The following is a 21313-nucleotide window of genomic DNA, read 5'->3' as shown; positions in this document are numbered from 1 at the left end:
TAAACTCCATACAGACAGCACCCGTAGTTGGGATTGAACCCAGGTCTCCGGCGCTGCATTAGCTGTAAGGCAGCAACTCTACTGCTGTGCCACCGTACAGCCAGAGAGAAATCTGTTTGCGTGGTTGGGGTGGCACCTGTTGTGTGGGTGGGGCCCATAATGCAGAGAGTTTCAGGAATATAGGATGATTTTAACTTTCCTAATATAGACTGGCTCTGCCATAGTGCTAAGGGTTTAGATGGGATAGAATTTGTCCCGTGTGTTCAGGAATGTTTGCTCTGGTAATACATAGAGGACTCAATTAGGGAGAGGGCAAAGCTTGGTTTTCTCTTGGGGAAATAGGGCAGGGCAAATGACTGAGGTGCCGGTGGGAGTACACTTTGGGATCAGTGATTACAGTTCTATTAGCTTTAAAATAATAATGGATATGGGCAGAACTAGTCCACAAGCTCTAAATTAGGGTAAGGTCAAGGTTGACGGTAGTAGACATGAACTTGTAAGCGTAGGAGTAGTTGTTTGAGGGCAAAGAGGTCTATCAAGTGGGAGGCTTTTAAAAGTCTTATCTAAGGTGAATTTGAGGTCTGCATGTTCATGTTAGAATAAAGAGAAGGCTGGCAGGCGTACGGGACCCTAGCTGATGAAAGATATGGATGCACGGTGGCACAGCGATACAGATGCTGCCTTACAGCACCGGGTTCAATCCTGCCTAGTGACCACGTGGGTGCTGTCGAGTGACCACGTGGGTTTCTCCAGGTCCTTCGGTTTTCTCATAAATCCCAAAGACGAGCAGGTTCTGAAGTCTGAAAAACTTCACCTATTCCCTTTCTCCAGTGATGCTGGCTGACCCGCTGAATTACTCCAGCTTTTTGTATCTATCTTAGGCTGGTAGGTTAATTGGCCTCTGTAAATTGTACCTAGTGTGTAGGATAGAACTATTGGACGGGTGATAGCTGGTTGGCGAGGACTCAGTGGGCCGAAAGGCCTATTTCCATGCTGTGTCCAAACGCAGCTAAACTAAATATTTAAGTTGTGGTCAGAAGAAAAAAGGATGCATGGGCCAGGCAGAGATCGCTGAGATCAAATGTAACCTGGATGTTGTCAAGTTGCTTTGCAGCTGATGGCGCTGCTCTCATTCTAGCAAATGAAATGGCTCTCAGATTAAACAAGCTTTCAACGGTGCATTAATACCCAGCGCATCGGGATGCCAGAGTTTTAATCTGACTTTTTTTCTCAGGAGTGACAGTGACAGCGAAGGAGAAAATCCAGAGAAGAAGAAACTACAAGAGCAGCTGATGGGTGAGTGAGCTCCTTACTATTGCAGAGGTAGCTGCAACTTCCCTCTTACGCCATCTCTAGTTGCAGAGCCGTACAATTAGATTGCACCCAGCCTGTCTTAACGTCCAGGTTGAAAAGCCTGGGTAAAATCAAGGACTGTCAGGCGTGGAGCCTCGTGCGGCTGTTGTAGACGTGCCGGAAAGCAGGAGGCAAGGAGGCATGTCAGTGAGGGATCCCGGTGGGCAGGAATTGTCGTGGTGAATAGGGGGGAGTGTGGTGAACGGGAGGGGGGGGAATGCGGTGGGGGTTTGTGGTGAGCGGGGGTAGTGTGGTGAACGAGGGGAAGTGTGGTGAGCGGGGGGGTAGTGGTGGGGGGGGGTGTGGTGAGCGGGGGTAGTGTGTTGAGTGGGAGGCGTGCGGTGAGCGGGGAGGATACAGTAAGCGATGAGGATGCGGTGAACGGGGGAGGGGTGAGGGGTGAGGGGGGGTTTGTGGTGAGTGGGGGGGAGTGGTGAGCGAGGGGAGGGGTGAGCTGGGGGAGTGTGGTGAGTGGGGAGGGGTGCGGTGAGCAGGGAGGGGTGCGGTGGGGGTTTGTGGTGAGCGGGGGGAGTGGTGAACGGGGGAGGGGTGAGTGGGGGGCGTGCGGTGAGCGGGGAGGGTGTGGTGAGCGGGGGAATGCGGTGGGGGTTTGTGGTGAGCGAAGGGGGGGGGGGTTGTGGTGAGCGGGGAGGAGTGCTGATGAGGAATCCCGGTGGGCAGGGAGTTATTTCGGAGGCATGTGGGGGGTTGGGTGTTGGTGAGCATGGAGGTCTCTGATGACCATCCTCTCTATCAACAACTGCACTAATCCTTGCGTCATCCATTCCCTTACTGATCATGCCTCTGATATCCACATCCAAGTTATTCACTGAACTATCAACAGCAAGGATCCCAGTGCCAATCGATGTGAAACACCAATAGTTGCGAGCATCCAATTACAAAAACGGCCTTGACCCTCGCCGTTATTCAGGTCATGTTGCAGCTTTATTAAACTTTAATTAGGATACATTTGGTGTATTGTATGCAGTTCCCATCATCACGTTCCAAGAAGGATATAGAGGCTTTGGGGAGGGTGTAAGAGGTGGACCAGAATGCTGTCTGCATTAGAGGGTATCAGCTACAAGTAGTTGGACAAATTTGGATTGTTTTCTCTCGTGTGTTGGTAGCTGAAGAGATACCCGGTAGGTACAATATATCAAATTATGAGGGGCACAGATGAAGTAGACAATTAGAACCTTTATCCCAGGTGAAAATGTCAAAGACTAGAGGTCACAGTTTATGCTAAGAGGGGGGCAGTTTGAAAAAGACATTGAGATCCTGGGGAGATATCCACATTAATATTGTTCAAACCATGCAGCCACCTCCTGAGTGTCAACATGCCTCTCCCTGATCTCTGTGTCATTCTCATCAGAATAGCAAGTTTTGCCGGTTGCATCCAAATTCCAGTTGAATAAGTTCAAGAAGAAACTGCAGATGCTGGAAAATCGAAGGTAGACAAAATTGCTGGTGAAACTCAGCGAGAGGCTGCATCTATGGAGCGAAGGAAATAGGCAACGTTTTGGGCCGAAACCCTTTCGGCCCGAAACGTTGCCTATTTCCTTCGCTCCATAGATGCTGCCTCACCCGCTGAGTTTCTTAAATTGAATAAGTAATGGATAAGTGAGTTTATTGTTTATGGTTTATGTACGTATCTACGTTATTACATTCTAAGTGCCTGTTACCACTTACTTAAAAATAGATACTGGTATTTTTGCTGCTTTTGAAGTCAGGTTAACTGCTTTGTGCTTCCAGCTTCCAGCTCAGTGATATGAATATTGATTTCTCTCAATTCAGGTGGCCCGACATTCCCTCTCCATCCCTCCTCCACCCAAGTCGCACTAGCTTCTCGTTTTCACCCTACAAGTGGCCTGTTTCCTTTATCAGCGTTACTTTTTTGCATGTCTTTCATTCATTGTTCTTTCTCTCTCCACATCACCGTCTATATCTCTCGTTTCCCTTATCCCTAACCAGTCTGAAGAAGAGTCTCAACCCGAAACGTCATCCATTCCTTCTCTCCAGAGATGCTGCCTGTCCTGCTGAGTTACTCCAGCTTTTTGTGTCTGTTATCAGAATGCAAGGCCTGCTATGAGAATGCAGGGTGACTTGGACAGGTTGGGTGTGTGGGCAGGTACATGGCAGATGAAATTTAATGCAGATAATGGTGAGGTTATCCACTTTGTTAGCAAAAACAGGTAGGCAGATTATTATCTAAATGGCGTCAAGTTGGGAAAAGGGGAAGTACAACGGATCCTGGGGGGTCCTTGTACATCAGTCTATGAAAGTAAGCGTGCAGGTACAGCAGGCAGTGAAGAAAGCAAATGAGGGGTTGGACAGGCTAGATGCCGGAAGATTGCTCCCGATGTTGGGGAAGTCCAGGACAAGGGGTCACAGCTTAAGGATAAGGGGGAAATCCTTTAAAACCGAGATGAGAAGAACTTTTTTCACACAGAGTGGTGAATGTCTGGAACTCTCTGCCGCAGAGGGTAGTCGAGGCCAGTTCATTGGCTAGATTTAAGAGGGAGTTAGATGTGGCCCTTGTGGCTAAGGGGATCAGAGGGTATGGAGAGAAGGCAGGTACGGGATACTGAGTTGGATTATCAGCCATGATCATATTGAATGGCGGTGCAGGCTCGAAGGGCCGAATGGCCTACTCCTGCACCTGATTTCTATGTTTCTATGACATGTTGGCCTTTATAACAAGCGGAATCGAATATAGGAGCAAAGAGGTCCTTCTGCTGTTGTACAGAGCCCTAGTGAGACCACACCTGGAGTATTGTGTGCAGTTTTGGTCCCCTAATTTGAGGAAGGACATTCTTGCTATTGAGGGAGTGCAGCGTAGGTTTACAATGTTAATTCCCGGGATGGCAGGACTGTCCTATGCTGAGAGAATGGAGCAGCTGGGCTTGTACACTCTGGAGTTTAGAAGGATGAGAGGGAATCTCATTGAAACATATAAGATTGTTAAGGGTTTGGACACGTTAGAGGCAGGAAACGTGTTCCCGATTTTGGGGGCGTCCAGAACCAGGGGTCACAGTTTAAGAATAAGGAGTAAGCAATTTAGAACGGAGACAAGGAAACACTTTTTCTCACAGAGAGTAGTGAGTCTGTGGAATTCTCTGCCTCAAAGGGCGGTGGAGGCAGGTTCTCTGGACGATTTCAAGAGAGAGCTAGATAGGGCTCTTAAAAATAGCGGAGTCAGGAGATATGGGGAGAAGGCAGGAACCGGGTACTGATTGGGGATGATCAGCCATGATCACATTGAAGGGCCGAATGGCCTACTCCTGCACCTATTGTCTATTGTCTGTTCCTACTTTCAATCTCCCTCTTCTGAAATAGTGGGCTTCCATTCACTTGGTTGTAAGGCTATATTCTGTATATAGTGTCTCCGAGGATCCTCCAGTGCTTCTACTCAGCGGCTGTGGAAAGCATCTTGTCCGGAAATATTACAATCTGGTTTGGGAATTGCTCTACCCAGGACAAGAAGGCTCTACAGAGAGTAGTGCATTCGGCCAAACGCACTATGGGAACTTCACTCGCCCCTCTGCAGGAACTATACATCAGGAGGTGCAACTCCAGAGCCAATAAGATCATGGGAGACCCCTTCCACCCATGCAACGGACTGTTCCATCTGCTATGGTCAGGCAAACGCCTCCGTTGCCGTGCTGTGAGAACGGAGAGGTTGAGAGGAGTTTCTTCACAGAGGCCATTAGGACTGTAGGCTCCTATCTCACCAGGGACGAACTTTACTGAACCACTCTGCTGCTTTTTTAAAAAATTGCTGGTTTTTATTTTCCCTTTTTCCTTCCGCCCACAATATTTAATATGTAAAAGAATATGTGATTCTGTTCCATTCTGTTTGTAGTTTGTTTATGTTTGTTTTTTTGCACAAAGTCCGCGAGCATTGCCACTTTTCATTTCACTGCACATCTCGTATGTGTATGTGACAAATAAACTTGACTTGACTTGACTTGACTTGACTTGTATGGATATTATTTTCAGTGCATTACCTGTTGTATTCGTGTATGGCATGCTTGGACTGGATAGCACGCAACAAAGCTCTTTACTGTACCTTGGTACATGTGACAATAATAAAGACACGCCAATAAACAAAGCATGAAACCTGCTGCACTGCACTGCACTGTCCATGGCCACGTCCAACACCCTGGCAAACAGCTCGGCAGCTTCATGCGCATTATCGGCTTTCGGCTAAATTAGTTTCTCTGCTAATGATTTATTTTGACAAATTCGGGTGATGAAGCATTATAACAGACCATTTGGCCCACCATGTCCACTGAGCACCAGCCTGTGTGAATCTCATCGTTGGCCACCGTCTTTAATGACTATTCACGTGATCACCTGGACTCTGCAATACTGATGTGACTCTGCCTCCAGCATCTCTTTGGCAATGCATTCCAGGTACTCGCACTCCCTGGGTGAAGAAGGTCCCCCCAGATCCCCCCAAATATCCTCGCTCACCCTAAATCTATGTCCCTTTGTTCATTTCTTTCAGCTCTTTAGACCTCTTGTGGGCCACTATTTATGATAATTCATATGTTGACATCCCATGAAGCAGGCAGATTTTTGTTTAATTTTAATTGAACTTGGTTTCTTTATTTGATTCTTGTTTTCCAGGTGCTATTGTGATGGAGAAGCCCAATGTACGATGGAATGACGTGGCAGGGTTGGAGGTAGCAAAGGAGGCTCTGAAGGAAGCAGTGATATTGCCTATCAAATTCCCTCACCTGTTCACAGGTATGGTTTTAAAGCTGGCAGCGAACCTTAGTTGACATTTTATCCCTGCTCAACGTTTGTCCCTTGTTCTGACCTTTGTATCTTTTCTGCCTTCTCTCTGGGAAATGGTCATAAAATGTAACTGCTGAATTATTTTACTGTGGGTTACATCTTTGTAGAGAATTAGAGTTTGTGTTTTGGGTTAAAGATCTTCATTGGGATTAGGTGGAAAGGAAAACGTCTGCCCTCTCACATTAAACGTGTGCTGTCTAGATTTTGACCCCTACCCAGGGATCTTGTTCCCCTCATAACTGTTAACATTCCATAAGGTCACCCTTTTAGATTCTCTCGTATTAATAACAGCCCTCCATTGCAGAAAAATCTCTTCTACTCACGCCACTCTCTCTAATGCCACCACATCAAGGTGGCGACCAGAACTGTACATAAAACTTCCAGTGCCTAGAGTGGTCTAAACAATCTTTGTACAGTTTTAACACTGCCCACTAGTCATTGCCTCAACCTACAAAGGCAAGTGTGCCAAATACCTTGTTCACTTTTGTTCCACTTGTGTCATCACTTTCAGGAGGTATAGATTAGCATTCCAAGGTTTCTCTGTCCATCAATGCTTCTAAGGTCCCTGCCATTTACTCTTGATGTTTTACTGTAATTTAATTTCCCAAAGAGCATCACCTCACACTTGTCTGGATTAAATCCAATCTGCCAATATTCTGGTGTACTTTCCAGCTGATTGATGTGCTACTGTATCAGTTTAATTAATCACTGAATTTAATTCATTATTTTTAAAAGTCAATTAGTTTAAACCCTTCCCAACAGCAAGAGCAAATCTCCCTGCAGGGATCTTGGACTTGTTTATATTGCTGCATTTCACCGTTCTTCCATAATATCACTGCCATTTCTCAGCATTAAACTTACCCAGCCACCTATCTACCCAACCCATCAACGTGAATGCTTATTTTACTCTCCTCATCACAGCTCATGCAGTAAACACAAGGAACGCAGGTGATGACATCAGTCATTTTACATATAAAGGACCACAAAGTGACAATAAAAGGCTATCTATCTATCTATCAAAGGTGGCTCTTGGGGAAAGCTCTACTGGCCAGTTCCCTCCAATATTGTAATATAGATTAACATTACATTACTGAAGGGAAATCTGGAGTGCAAAGAGGAGACACAAAATATCCAGACAAATATTTGAATTGCCAAGGCATAGAGATCTACAGACCAAGTACTACGATTAGTATCAATGGGTGGATGAGTGGACGTTTTCTGCGCTCGTGTCTGTATCCACTAGAGGGCACAGTTCTGAAAGGTGGACAAGAGCAAACAGATTGTGTGGTCTGTGTACAGGACTTAAAAATGGCAGGTAGGTTGAACAAGTGGTTTACCTAATGTAAGTGAAAGAAGCTGTCAACTAGCAGAGATCAGCCTAAGTAAATACTTTCTTCTCATGGGTCAAGACAGGCCCTGAGAAAATATCAGCTTCAATCAGATGTTACTAGGGTGGAAAATTGAACCAGGATGTCAATTAGGAGCAGGATTCAGAGAGCCAGACAGCAAACAGACCTTTCAGCCCAATGCATCCATGCCGACCTTTTTGCCCATCTGTACTAATCCCTTTGCGTCACCATTTAATGTCATGGCCAATTTGATTAGAACCACATTCCTGTCGACCCACCTTGCAACATCTTTTTTTTAAACTAAGTTTCAATCTACTGCTGCTGCAAAAATATTCAATGTATTTTATTTGTTGCTCATCCACATATTAAATGGAGCCACACGCTATTGAACAACAGCCCACAGTTCTAGTTTCTCCCAATATCTCAACCATTTACAACCGTCAGGATATACCTTTGCCTATAATGGTTGGTGATGTTTAACATTTCTGGGAGAGGTAGTCATTTGCAGACTCAAAGCTCAGAGTTCCAGCTGTGGCATCCTGAGGTACTGCTAATAGACTGTCCATCAGAGCTGGCAACATTGTGAGGTTCTCAGAGACATGATGGTTGGATCACTGGACGATGTTACTCACTTTCTCCAGGATAATAGAAATGCAGAGAATTGAAGGCAGCCAAGAAACGGCTGAAGGGGAATCCTGACCTGAGCAAGCTGCTCTTCTGTGGTCCAGCGTAGAGACTGAACCGTACTCTCAGTCACCGAGGACAGCAAGAGGTTGAAGAGAAGCACGTGACTTCAACAAAGGAGCAAGACGTCATGTCTAACAGAAAGACCAAAGACCCTGCAGGGTAGGCTAGTTCGGAAGGTCAGATGACATGAGAACCTGGATGAACTAGCCGACTGATTACAATGTTGACTGAAAGAAGCAGTCAGGATGTGGCCTTTGACCATTGGTGTGCAGCGGGGATAACAGCTTGGTCTGCCTCTGTTTGACATGTATATTAATAAACTGAATAAGAATGTAGGTTTGTAGATGATACCTGCTGGTTTAATGGACAGTGAAGAATGTTGCTAAGGTTACAACAGGATGTAGATCCACTGGGAAAGTAGGTCAAGCAATGGCAGATCAAATTATATTTAGACCAATATGAAGTGGTGCATTTTAACATTAAACCAGGACCATTTTGAAGTGGTGTTAAACCAGGACATGTAGTGAAGGGCAGAGAATTGGGGAGTGTTGTATAACAAATAGATCTTGGTGTCAAGTATATAGCTCCCTGAAAGTAGCGAGACAGTACTCAGAATCTGCCGGCTTGAGTACAAGAGTTAAAACGTTATGGTACATCTGCACAAGATGTTGGTGGACTGAACTTGGAACATTGTGTGCAGTTTTGGTTGCCCAGCTACAGGAATGATATGTTTAGTGGGAAAGGAGGCAGAAAACATTGGATTGGGAAACAAAGCTGGCCAGGTAACTGGTATTTCAGTGGAACAGTGATCACAACTCCGTACATTTTAGGATAGTTATGAATAAGGATGTCTGCCTTGACTTAAGGTACCAAATTGGGATAAGACAGATGACAACATTATTAAGTCGAAGCTGGGGAGAGTAACCTGGGAGCAGGTATCGACTAAGTCCACAACTGACGCATTTAAAGGCCAGTTGCAGAGTTCAGAGATAGCTGGATGTTCTAGTAGGGAGGGAAGGTAAGGGAACCATGGATGGACAAAGATGTTGTACATTTGGTCAAGAAGGAAAAGGAAGTGTATGTAAGGTTTAAGAAGATGAAATCGGACAGGGCCTTTGAGGAATATAAAGCAAGCAGGAAATAACTAGGGTGGGCAGTTAGAAGGGCCACAAATTGGTTTTGCGCGCAAGATTTGAGAAAACCCCAAGGATATTAGATTGGATTCCAAACTTGGATTGTTGTCTCTGGTGTGTTGGAGGTTGCGGGAAGACCTGACAGAAGTATGTACAATTATGATAGGGATAGATAGGATGCTCAGTCTTCTACCCTGGACAGAAATGTCAAATTCTAGAAGCTATAGGCTTAAGGTGAGAGGGGGAAAGTTTAAAGGAGATGTGAAGGGCAAGTGCTTGTTTTAACAGAGTGGTGTGTGCCTGGAATGTGCCGCCAGGGATGGTCGTGGAAGCAGATACGACACTGACATTTAAGAGGTTGTTAGATAGGTATGTGGGTATGCAGGGAATGGAGGGATGTAGACCATGTGCAGGCTGACCATATAGCATCATGGTCAGCACAAACTTCATGGGATGAAGGGTCTGTTCCTATGTGTAGTTTTACTATAAACTGACAGACAAAGCAGCCTGAAAAAAACATTGCCAGGTAAAATCAAGTCAAGTCCTAAAGATTTATTTCTAAGCGTGTGAAAGAAAATAGTAGATTTCACAATGACTCTCTGCCCTCTTGTGAAGGCAGCTGTAATGGATACAATGTTAGTTGGGCCATTGATGGAGTAGTGTGCAGTTCTGATCACCGCACCGTGGGAAGCTGGTGATAGAAGCATGAGTTCACCACAGGTTTATAGGTGGAACAGGGAGTGTTCGAGATGTATTGTGAGGAGAGATTGTCATGGTTGGATGTTTCAGGGCAAGAGTGAGGGCAGATTTGAGGAATGCATAATGAAGGTGACACACTTTGAGCAGAGAGGTCCAATAGTGGAGGAGTGAATAACGTGGAGATGTGGAAAGCTCTTCAACGAAAGACATGGACATCTGGAACTTGCTGCCTTGAGCATGGTGGCGTCAGAGATTCTCACCATAATTAAGGGTTACCTTGATGAGTGCTTTGAGAGCCATAAACTACAAGGTTACAGGGCTAGGGCTGGACAGGAATGTCCAATTGTAGAGGCACGGATCTCCACTGTAGAGGCACGGATCTCCACTGTAGAGGCACGGATCTCCACTGTAGAGGCACGGATCTCCACTGTAGAGGCACGGATCTCCACTGTAGAGGCACGGATCTCCACTGTAGAGGCACGGATCTCCATTGTAGAGGCACGGAGATGATGGGCCAGATACTGTAGCTGTCCCCTGTGGCATGAATTGTACATGATTCTGCGATTGAAAATAAATGTTTTCTTGTCCCTTGCAATCATTGTAGGATTGTGACTGGGGCTATCTAATTGTTGCTGTGGTCTGTTCATGTTTGTAGGTAAAAGAACACCTTGGCGTGGGATCTTGCTGTTTGGCCCTCCAGGTACAGGGAAATCCTACCTAGCCAAAGCTGTAGCAACCGAGGCCAATAACTCAACATTCTTCTCTGTATCTTCATCTGACCTCATGTCCAAATGGTTAGGAGAAAGTGAGAAGTAAGTGACCTCTGATACCTGCACTCCACGAGCTTCTATGTCAGGAACAGTTCCATCTCTCGGCAGAGTTACACATTTGCCACCTGATTGATTGTCCAAAGAGGCAGGTACTTAATGAATCTACAGAAATAAATGCTTGGTGATGTCGCCACCTGTTGTTAGATCAGAGAACACGGAGAAACAGATTGCATGTGTTTCTACAACACCACCCACCAGCCTAAAATTAGCTTCACAATCAAAATCACACTTCAAAGGGAAATGATGAGGAATTGCTGTGGTGAGTGTGAAGGTTAGATTGGAGGCTGTGGTGACTTTCGTGGCAGATCAGGCTCCACAACTGGTGTCCAGTTTAAAAGAGAGGAGCCAGGGTGAAAGCCAGAGACACAGTGGCCATCGCATCTATGTAGGAACTATGAGGGAATCATTCTTGCAAGATTCATCAGAATGCTGTTTTAGGAAAGTGAAGTCGGAGAGCACAAATAGAATTCATGAGAACACATTTACCCAAAGCATCTGGAGAAATCGTTTTTACTCAGAGGATAGTCAAGCTGAAAAAAACAGTAGAAAAATCTTAGTGAGTTGTTTGTTTCTTGATTCCAGTAGTTCATCTGGCACTTTGCTGTCTGTGATCTTTAGAGAGAGTGAACTCCACACCTTTAGAAAAACTTCCATTTATTCTGTGTCTTTACACAAGCCTTTATCAAACAAATTTGACATATGGCGGGTAAGGTTTAGAGCGATATGGGCCAAATGCAAACATATGGGATGAGTTGCGATGCGGCATCTTGGTTGGCATAGATGAGTTGGGCCAAAGGCCCTGTGTTCATGCTGTATGGCTCTATGACACACACAGGTATAAAGGTGACCTAAACCTTGGGTCAAGTTCAAGTTCAAGTTCGTTTATTGTCATGTGTCCCTGTATAGGACAATGAAATTCTTGCTTTGCTTCAGCACACAGAACATAGTAGGCATTTACTACAAAACAGATAAATGTGTCCATATACCATAATATAAATATATACACACATGAATAAATAAACTGATAAAGTGCAAATAACAGAAAATGGGTTATTAATAATCAGAGTTTTGTCCGATCCAGGTTTAATAGCCTGATGGCTGTGGGGAAGTAGCTATTCCTGAACCTGGTTGTTGCAGTCTTCGGGCTCTTGTACTTTCTACCTGAAGGTAGCAGGGAGATGAGTGTGTGGCCAGGATGATGTGGGTCCTTGATGATACTGCCAGCCTTTTTGAGGCAGCGACTGCGATAAATCCCCTCGATGGAAGGAAGGTCAGAGCCGATGATGGACTGGGCAGTGTTTGCTACTTTTTGTAGTCTTTTCCTCTCCAGGGCGCTCAAGTTGCCGAACCAAGCCATGATGCAACCGGTCAGCATGCTCTCGACTGTGCACCTGTAGAAGTTAGAGAGAGTCTTCCTTGACAAACCAACTCTCCGTAATCTTCTCAGGAAGTAGAGGCGCTGATGAGCTTTCTTGATAATTGCGTTAGTGTTCTCGGACCAGGAAAGATCTTCAGAGATGTGCACGCCCAGGAATTTGAAGCTCTTGACCCTTTCAACCATCGACCCGTTGATATAAATGGGTCTGTGGGTCCCCATCCTACTCCTTCCAAAGTCCACAATCAGTTCCTTGGTTTTGCTGGTGTTGAGGGCCAGGTTATTGCGCTGACACCATATGGACAGTTGCTCGATCTCTCATCTATACTCTGACACATCCCCATCAGTGATACGCCCCACAACAGTGGTGTCGTCAGCGAACTTGATGATGGAGTTCGCACTGTGACTGGCTACGCAAAGAAGTAGGTTTTAAGTTGCATCTTGGAGGGGAGGGACATAAATAGGGTGTGTTTTAAGAAGAAAATTCTATTTTGCCTGTAAAGATAAAAAATCAGGGCATGAGGAATTTGGGTGTTGAAGAATGAGAAATGCGGAGATTTGAGCAAATGGGGAGAGAACCAAACACATACTGTTCATCTCTGCTTCACCCTCTTCACAATCCTGCAGGATGCTCATGTACTCTGCACCACCTCGCTCTCTCTCTCTCTCTCTCTCTCATGTGCTTACAAATACTTCTGTAGCATTGTCACACAGCACAGAACCAGGTCCTTTGGCCCAGCTTGTTCATGCAGTCCAAAAAGCTAGTCCCACCCGCACACATTTTATCCATATCCCTCTAAACCAGGGATGGGGAATCTTTTTATGTTTGTAGGCCGCAGTAAGTTAGCTGTAATCTAATAAGGCCGCATCCAAGAAACTTCAATTAGATATACTTCAAAATGTACAATATTTTGTAAAATTCTAACTACTGTACTAACTTCAAGAAAATGAAAAAAATGTGTTCATAAAGTTAACTAACTTTTTAATGACTTTGTTGTGACTGCTTTTTGCGGGAAAGCATTTGAATATTTGTTTGCAAAATGGAGGTACGCAGTTTCAGCTGATCTTCTAGATGGGTATGTGTTAGGTAGGAGAATGTAGATTTGCAGCAATTAGTGGTTGAAAAGCAAGAAAGCATTTTTCATGCATGTTGCGGATGACGTGGATATTCTATTGCATTTCTCCATATTTCAATTGGATCTCTCGTAGTGTCAAGTAAGGACTTTAAAATGTCATCTTCTGAGAGCTCAATCAATTCCATCTGTAGTTCTTTAGGAGCCTTGGAGACATCAACTAGGTGAGGTTGAAATGCTCATTTGAGTGTGATGTCATGATTCTCAAAGTCGGTGAACATTTCATTGTATTCTTTAAATAATAATTCTATAACAGCTGCGTATTCTTCAAATGATTCGCATGAATCCTCCTGCTCAACAATGACCTTCGCTAACGCGGGAAAATGTTTGGATTTTATTGCCACATATATAGAGACTTAGTTTTACCTTGCAAAGAAACATTCATTTTGATATCACACAGAAATGCAGTATTTCTATAGAATTCTTTCAATAATTCACATTGCTGATTCTGTTCTTCATGAAATTTAACAATCTTCTCGCAAAGAAAAAAACGTTGCTAACACCTGTCGCTGCGATAGCCAACGCACTTTACAATGATACGGCAAATCCACGCTGAATGCCTCATCGTCCAACTTTAGCATATCACGAAACTGATGATGCCGTGTTGCATTTGCACGAATATAGTTAACAATACTTATAACTTGTTGCAAAGTGTCACTTAAATAATAGATTTAGCACAGAGATTTTGCTGATGTAAGATACAATGAAAAGAAATGAGAACATTAATAATAATAATAAATTTTATTTATGGGCGCCTTTCAAGAGTCTCAAGGACACCTTACAAAAATTTAGCAGGTAGAGGAAAAACATGTAAGGGGAATGAAATAAATAGTAGAGACGTGACTAGTACACATAGTAAATACAGAATTCAATACAAAACACAGTATGAGGCAATTAATGCACAGATGAAAAGGGACGGCACGTGGGGCTAAGGATAGGCAGCGGTGAAGAGATGGGTCTTGAGGCGGGACTGGAAGATGGTGAGGGACACGGAATTGCGGATCAGTTGGGGGAGGGAGTTCCAGAGCCTGGGAGCTGCCCTGGAGAAGGCTCTGTCCCCAAAACTGCGGAGGTTGGACTTGTGGATGGAGAGGAGACCGGCTGATGTGGATCTGAGGGACCGTGAGGGTTGGTAGGGGAAGAGGAGGTCAGTGAGATATGGGGGGGCCAGATGGTGGAGGGCTTTGTAGGTGAGGATCAGGATTTTATAGGTGATCCGCTGGGAGATGGGAAGCCAGTGAAGTTGTTTGAGGACTGGAGTGATGTGATGCCAGGATTTGGTGTGGGTGATGAGTCGGGCGGCTGCGTTCTGGACCAGTTGGAGTCGGTTGATGTAGGTGGAGCTGATGCCAAGGAGAAGTAAGTTGCAGTAGTCCAGTCTGGAGGAGATGAAGGCATGGATGAGTCTTTCAGCAGCGGGAGGTGTGAGAGAGGGTCTGATTTTGGCGATGTTGCGGAGGTGAAAGAAGGAAGTTTTAATGACATGGCGGATGTGAGGCTCAAGGGAGAGGGTGGAATCAAAGATCATGCCAAGGTTGCGGGCCTGGGGAGATGGGGAGACAGTGGTGCCGTCGATGGTGAGAGTGGGGTTATTGATTTTGCTGAGTGTGGATTTGGAGCCTATGAGGAGGAATTCTGTCTTATCGCTGTTGAGTTTGAGGAAATTATGTTGCATCCAGGTTTTTATAGCTGACAAACAGGTGTTGATATTGGAGAGTGGGGGGAGTTGTGGGGGGATTTGGTGCCGAGGTAGATCTGGGTGTCATCGGCGTAACAGTGGAAGTCCAGGTTGAAGTGGCGGAGTATCTGACCAAGGGGGAGGATGTAGATGATGAAGAGGAGGGGGCCGAGTACGGAGCCTTGGGGAACGCCTTGAGTGACTGTGGCTGTAGCAGAGGTGTGGTTATGGAGAGAGATGAAGTGGGATCTGTTGGAAAGGTAGGAACGGAGCCAGCTGAGTGCAGAACCTTCAATGCCGAGGTCTTTGAGTCTGGTGAGCAGGATGTTATTGTTCACTGTATCGAAGGCTGCGCTCAGGTCGAGGAGGATGAGGATGTTGAGGGAACCAGTGTCAGCAGAGGTGAGGAGGTCGTTGAGGACTTTGAGGAGAGCAGTTTCTGTGCTATGGAGGGGGTGAAAGTCAGATTGGAGGGGTTCAAGTCGGCTATACGTAAGAAGGTGGGAATCTGGATCTGGATTTGGATCTGATAATATTTGTGCATCCTCTATTTTATCTAATTTATCTGTGCAATAAACCCTTCACGTTTTCCTGTCATGGAAGGTGCACCATCTGAACATACACTCACTAAATTAACCAAATCCAGTCCAACTTCACGACATTTATCTTGAAAGTTGTTGAAGAAATCTATTCCTCGTGTTCCACCCATAAGAGTGTCCAAAGCGAGTAACTCTTCGTAGCAAAGAAAATCTTCTGATATGGCCCGAATGAAGTATAAAACCTGTGCCGAGTCAGTAGTATCAGTTGATTCATCCAAAGCGATTGAATTATGTATATTTTCCTGCGTGGTTGTTCTGTTACGTTGAGGCTAATTCATGCTACCGATCAGTTATAGTTCTCCTTGAAAGAGGCAGTTGTTTGTACGTTGAAACCTTATCGGGGTCTAAGCATCCTACAACTTCGACAATGCATTCTTTTATGATTTCTACATTACTAAATGGCTTCCCTTTGTAAATAATTATAAAAAATACGGTCAAACAAATACGCTGTTTAACTATTCTCAAATTCAGTTTCAAACGGAAAGCCCCTTGCACCGCTATCAAATGTTGATAATACTGAAGATTGGAGGGCCAGTGGACACTCCCTGACATTTTCCCTCTCGTCAACCAGCATCAGGCGGTGGTGGCGCCAGTCAGGCAGGGAGGTTAACGTACATTCTAGAGTGGCATTAGAATCAAATCATGAGCATAACAGGTGTTAAAATAGCCCTCATGACTTACTAATGTTTTAATTGTGGCTGTCAGTCGGGGAGGATTATTTTGTTGAATCTTCTTTTACTCTTTGGTATTCTAAATACTTTCATTTCAAGATTAAAATAAAAATAATAAAAGATGAACAAAAACATTAATAAAAATAAAAGGATTTGTTCTACAAAATTTGGATTCATCCAAAAGGCCGCACTTAATGGCCTAGAAGGCCGCAGGTTCCCCACCCCTGCTCTAAACCTTTCCTATCCACGTACCTGTCCAAATGTCTTTTAAACGTTGTTGTAGTGCCTGCCTCAACTACTTCCTCTGCAACTCATTCAAAATGCCCACCAGCTTACTTCTGAGAAAGTTGCCCCTCGGGTTCCTATTCAATCTTTCCCCTCACCTGACACCAGTTCTTGATTTCCTCGAACCTAGAAAAAGACACCGCGTATACCTTATCTATTCCACTCATGATTTCATCCACCTCTATAAGATCACCCCTCGGCCTCCTGCAATCCAAGGAATAAAGTCCTAAATTGCCCAATCTCTCCATGCAGCTGAGACCCTTGAGTCCTGACAACATTCTTTCTCATATTTTCTCTGCTCTCTATCCAGCTTAATAACAACTTTTCTATAGCAGCATGTTGCTGATTGACGAGCTGATTACAAATTTGAACTTTCTTTTCAAATTCATTCAAGGAGTCTAAAACATGTTCAGCACATGGAAGACATGGATGGTTTCATTCCAGGCCAGGCCAATCTCCCTTGCCTTGCCTTTCCTGAAATCATTTTTAAATCCCATTATCCTTGAAAGGTGCTCTGGGGTTTTGTGTGATGTTTGTTTCCCTATCTCCCCTCAGACTTGTGAAAAATCTATTTGAGTTGGCCCGACAGCACCGACCTTCCATCATATTTATTGATGAGGTCGATTCTCTTTGTGGATCCAGGAATGAGAATGAGAGTGAAGCCGCCCGGCGCATCAAAACAGAATTTCTGGTCCAGATGCAAGGTACGGTAGAGCCCGTTTACACCTGGCCTGAACAATGCACTTTATATCCACCTGTTTCATTTACTAGTTTCTGGGCAAGTTCACTGATAGTACTTATATTTCTGTAGAAGGGTCAGTTTTAAATAGGAACGGGTCAAGTGATGGAGCTTGTATCATTAGACTTGAATCTTTTGTTTTTCTTGCACCAATTGTGGATATACAAGCAAAGGATTATTAAGGGTTTGGACACGCTAGAGGCACGAAACATGTTCCCGATGTTGGGGAGTCCAGAACCAGGGGCCACAGTTTAAGAATAAGGAGTAAGCCATTTGGAATGGAAACGAGGAAACACTTTTTCTCACAGGGAATTGTGAGTCTGTGGAATTCTCTGTCTCAGAGGGCGGTGGAGGCCGATCCCTGGATACTTTCAAGAGAGAACTAGATAGGGCTCTTAAAGATCGCAGAGTCAGGGGATATGGGGAGAAGGCAGGAACGGGGTACTGATTGGGGATGATCAGCCATGATCACATTGAATGGCGGTGCTGGCTGGAAGGGCCGAATGGCCTACTCCTGCACCTATTGTCTATTGGCCCATTTGATTCAGATGTGGATCCTGTGTGTCGTTGTAACTTGCTTAAAGGACGGTAGAGGAAATCTTTGAATATTTTCAAGACAGACAAGAATGTTCTTCATAAGCACGAGGGCAAACGGTTGCAGTTTGAAAGGTTAAAGGGGTTGGTCTAAGCGCAGTTGACCTTCTGGTCGATCAGATGGAGTAACCTTGTCTTGCTTGTGATTCACGTGATTGATGTCTGCTTGTGTCAGTGTTTGGACCCACTGGATCTGGGATCAGCTTACTAAAGCACCTTGCATTTAGGCTGTGACTTGTTGCTTCCTAGCTTGTAAACACCTTAATCCATTGGAATGGGAGCCTGTGCTAAAACTGACCTGGTTACTCTGCATTTATGTGTTTTATTCACAAATAATTTGTTTCACTTCTTCAGGTGTTGGGAATAGCAGTGATGGAATCTTGGTTCTGGGAGCGACTAATATCCCCTGGGTGCTGGATTCTGCCATTCGCAGGAGGTCAGCATCAGCTTAGCATCTGACGCCAAACTTTCCAGATAGTTTCAATCAATATGTGAAAGCATTTACAAATGTCTTCTTTTGTTTATTCTGTCAAGATTTGAAAAGCGGATTTATATCCCATTGCCAGAGGAGCCAGCCAGAGTGCACATGTTTAACATACATCTAGGCACAACCCCACACTGCCTCGGAGAGGCTGACTTCAGGGAACTTGGCAGGAAGACAGAAGGATACTCTGGAGCGGACATCGGCGTCATTGTACGCGATGCACTAATGCAGCCAGTGCGCAAAGTGCAGTCAGCCACCCATTTTAAAAAGGTAAGAGAGGGCGCAGAAGCTTTGTATAGGGTGCAGGAATGGTAACAGGATGCAGGAAGGATTCCCGTATTAGAGACATTGACTAGAAGGAGCCGTTAGACAATAGGATCTTGATCGATTGGCCAGGTGGGCTGAGGAATGGTTGATGGAATTTAAACAGAAAAATGTGAGGGCACTGGGGAGAGTTGTAGAGCAGAGGGATCTAGGGGTACAGGTGCATGGTTCCTTGAAGGTCGAGTTGCAGATAGATAAGGTGGTCAAAAAGGCTTTTAGAACGTTGGCCTTCATCAGTCAGAGTATTAACTATAGAAGTTGAGAGGTCATGTTGCAGTTGTATAAGACATTGGTGAGACCGCATTTACAGTATTGTGCTCAGTTCTGGGCACCATGTTATAGGAAAGATGTTGACAAGCTGGAAAGGGTACAGATTTACGAGGATGTTGCCAGGACTAGAGCGCCTGACCTATAGGGAGAGGTTGAGTAGGCTGGGACTCTATTCGTTGGAGCACAGGAGGATGAGGGGTGATCTGATAGAGGTGTATAAGATCATGAGAGGAGTAGATCGGGTAGATGCACAGTCTCTTGTCCAGAGTAGGGGAATCGAGAACCTTAGGACATAGGTTTAAAGTGAAAAGGGGTAATGTTTTCACACAAAGGGTGGTGGGTGTATGGAACAAGCTGCCAGAGGAGATAGTAGAGGCAGCGACTATCCTAATATTTAAGAGACAGTTAGATAGATACATAGATAGGACAAGTTTGGAGGGATTTGGACCACATGAGGGCAGGTGGGACAAGTGTAGCTGGGACATGTTGACGGTGTGGGCAAGTTGGGCTAAAAGGCCTATTTCCACACTGTATCACTATGACTCTATGGAATATTATTTCTGGAGCATCAAAGGTTGAGGGGATGACCTGTTAGAAGTTTATAAAATTATGAGAGTCAGAACTTTTTTCCCAGGATGGAGACGTCAAATACCAGAGGGCATAGCTATAAAGGCCGAACAGCAAAATGTAAATGATGTATGGGGCAGGTAGTGGGTACCTGAATGAGCTGCCATGGGTGGTGGTGTAGGCAGACATGATATTTAAGAGATGGAATTTAAGAGGCTTTTATGGGCACATGGATATGAAGGGAATGGAGAAATATGATCACCTGCAGGCGGAGATTAACTGGGCAAAGTGACGGCATTGTGGGCTGAAGTGCCTGTTTCTGTGGTGTTTTGTGCCAGGAATGGCTTATCGCGATGTCTCCTCAACTCATTATATGCTGGTGGAACCTCGTGGAATGAGTAAGCTACTGACAGCGCTTTATGCATTGTTTGTCAAGAAAGACCATATTGTTGAAGTTATTCTTAAAAAAGATTGATAGGAAAGCACAAAGCTGCAGGTGAACCTACAACAGCAGAGTTGGGGACTGATCACCATGTTTCACTCCTCAGTGGTTTCTGATTGCAGAGAATGCCACAGAGTGTGAGTTTGGTGGGCCTGGTCTGTCACCAGCTGCTTGTTTAGAAATAATCACACTGCGTTGCTCTCAGGTCGAAGTAGTGTTCATTTTCCGATCTCTTCTCATCAGATGCAAGGTCCATCCAGGACTAACCCAAATGTGATGGTGGATGACCTTCTGACACCCTGTTCGCCAGGGGACCCGGCTGCCATTGAGTTGACCTGGGTGGATGTTCCCAGTGACAAGTTACTGGAGCCCGTGGTTTGCATGGTAAGGCAGCTTCTCTCTGTCCCTCTTTGCTGTAATGATGCAATGACTAGAATACATGAAGGGGTGGAGTGATGGAGGCTACTCTTTCTCAGTCTCTGGTCCTCCGCTTAACATTTAGGCCAACAGCAGTCAGACCTCAGGGGAGTGTGAGAGGTTGGACTGGGATCAAGGTTGTATGTTCTTATTCAGATCATTATGTTCCCTTTGACCATGTGCCTCCCTGCTTGTCCCTGCTTGTCCCAGTATGTCTTGCCCACCAATTCCCCTGTAATCTGAGGCTGCACATCCCTCCTCCAGAGGTCAGGAGCCCTTCCGCTGACACTTCCCCTCCCTGGAGCTTGGTGCCTCTCCTCAATTGCCTCCCGTTACAACAGCTGTTGGAGCTGACTGGTCTTGAAGTGTAAATCATGTCAGGGTCAGGCTTTCCCTGTGGTGGGACTGCGCTGTGGTTCTAATCCTGCGTCTGGTTTCTTTGTGCAGGTCGACATGCTCCGTTCACTGGCCACCACTCGGCCGACAGTCAATGCTGACGATCTTCACAAGGTGAAGAAATTTACAGAGGATTTTGGGCAAGAAGGCTGAATCGTCTCTGAAACTGGATCGTCCAGTTGACTCCACTCTGAAATCGAGTGGAATTGTCTGTGCAAGAGTGAAACTAGCTTCAGGTGCTATTGCCACAGAGTGGGAGGGAAACCTGCAATTGCTGCCATTTCACCAGCTGACTTTGGTTTGTTTTACTGAAGACATTTAGCTGTCCATTGGCTTCAGGCAGCAAACTCCAGTATGATCGTCACATCATCGGAGCTCAGAAACCCCTTTGTACCTACTTGTTCCCATCTCTGTAAAGGTTCTGAGATTTCCGTTTATTCAGTGATTGAGAGCCTTAAAATAAAATGATTTCTTGCTGCTCCCTA

General features: G+C 45.1%; 1 protein-coding gene across 1 annotated transcript in view; it reads left to right on the top strand.

Moving 5' to 3' along the window:
* LOC129715074 (vacuolar protein sorting-associated protein 4A) overlaps positions 1-21313 on the top strand; it is a 30958-nt gene extending 9645 nt beyond the window's left edge. Inside the window, exons 4-11 of the mRNA XM_055664917.1 lie at positions 1235-1296; positions 5986-6105; positions 10680-10836; positions 17151-17299; positions 18283-18364; positions 18463-18682; positions 20259-20399; positions 20880-21313. Of these exons, the coding sequence (XP_055520892.1) occupies positions 1235-1296; positions 5986-6105; positions 10680-10836; positions 17151-17299; positions 18283-18364; positions 18463-18682; positions 20259-20399; positions 20880-20981 (1033 nt within the window). The 3' untranslated portion in view covers positions 20982-21313. The remainder of the gene's footprint in view (positions 1-1234; positions 1297-5985; positions 6106-10679; positions 10837-17150; positions 17300-18282; positions 18365-18462; positions 18683-20258; positions 20400-20879) is intronic.

The sequence above is a fragment of the Leucoraja erinacea genome, chromosome 50 (genome assembly GCF_028641065.1).
Source record: "Leucoraja erinacea ecotype New England chromosome 50, Leri_hhj_1, whole genome shotgun sequence".
Classification (NCBI taxonomy): Eukaryota; Metazoa; Chordata; class Chondrichthyes; order Rajiformes; family Rajidae; genus Leucoraja; species Leucoraja erinaceus.
Note: the sequence above shows the minus strand (reverse complement) of the source record. Positions and strands in the feature narration are given on the sequence as shown.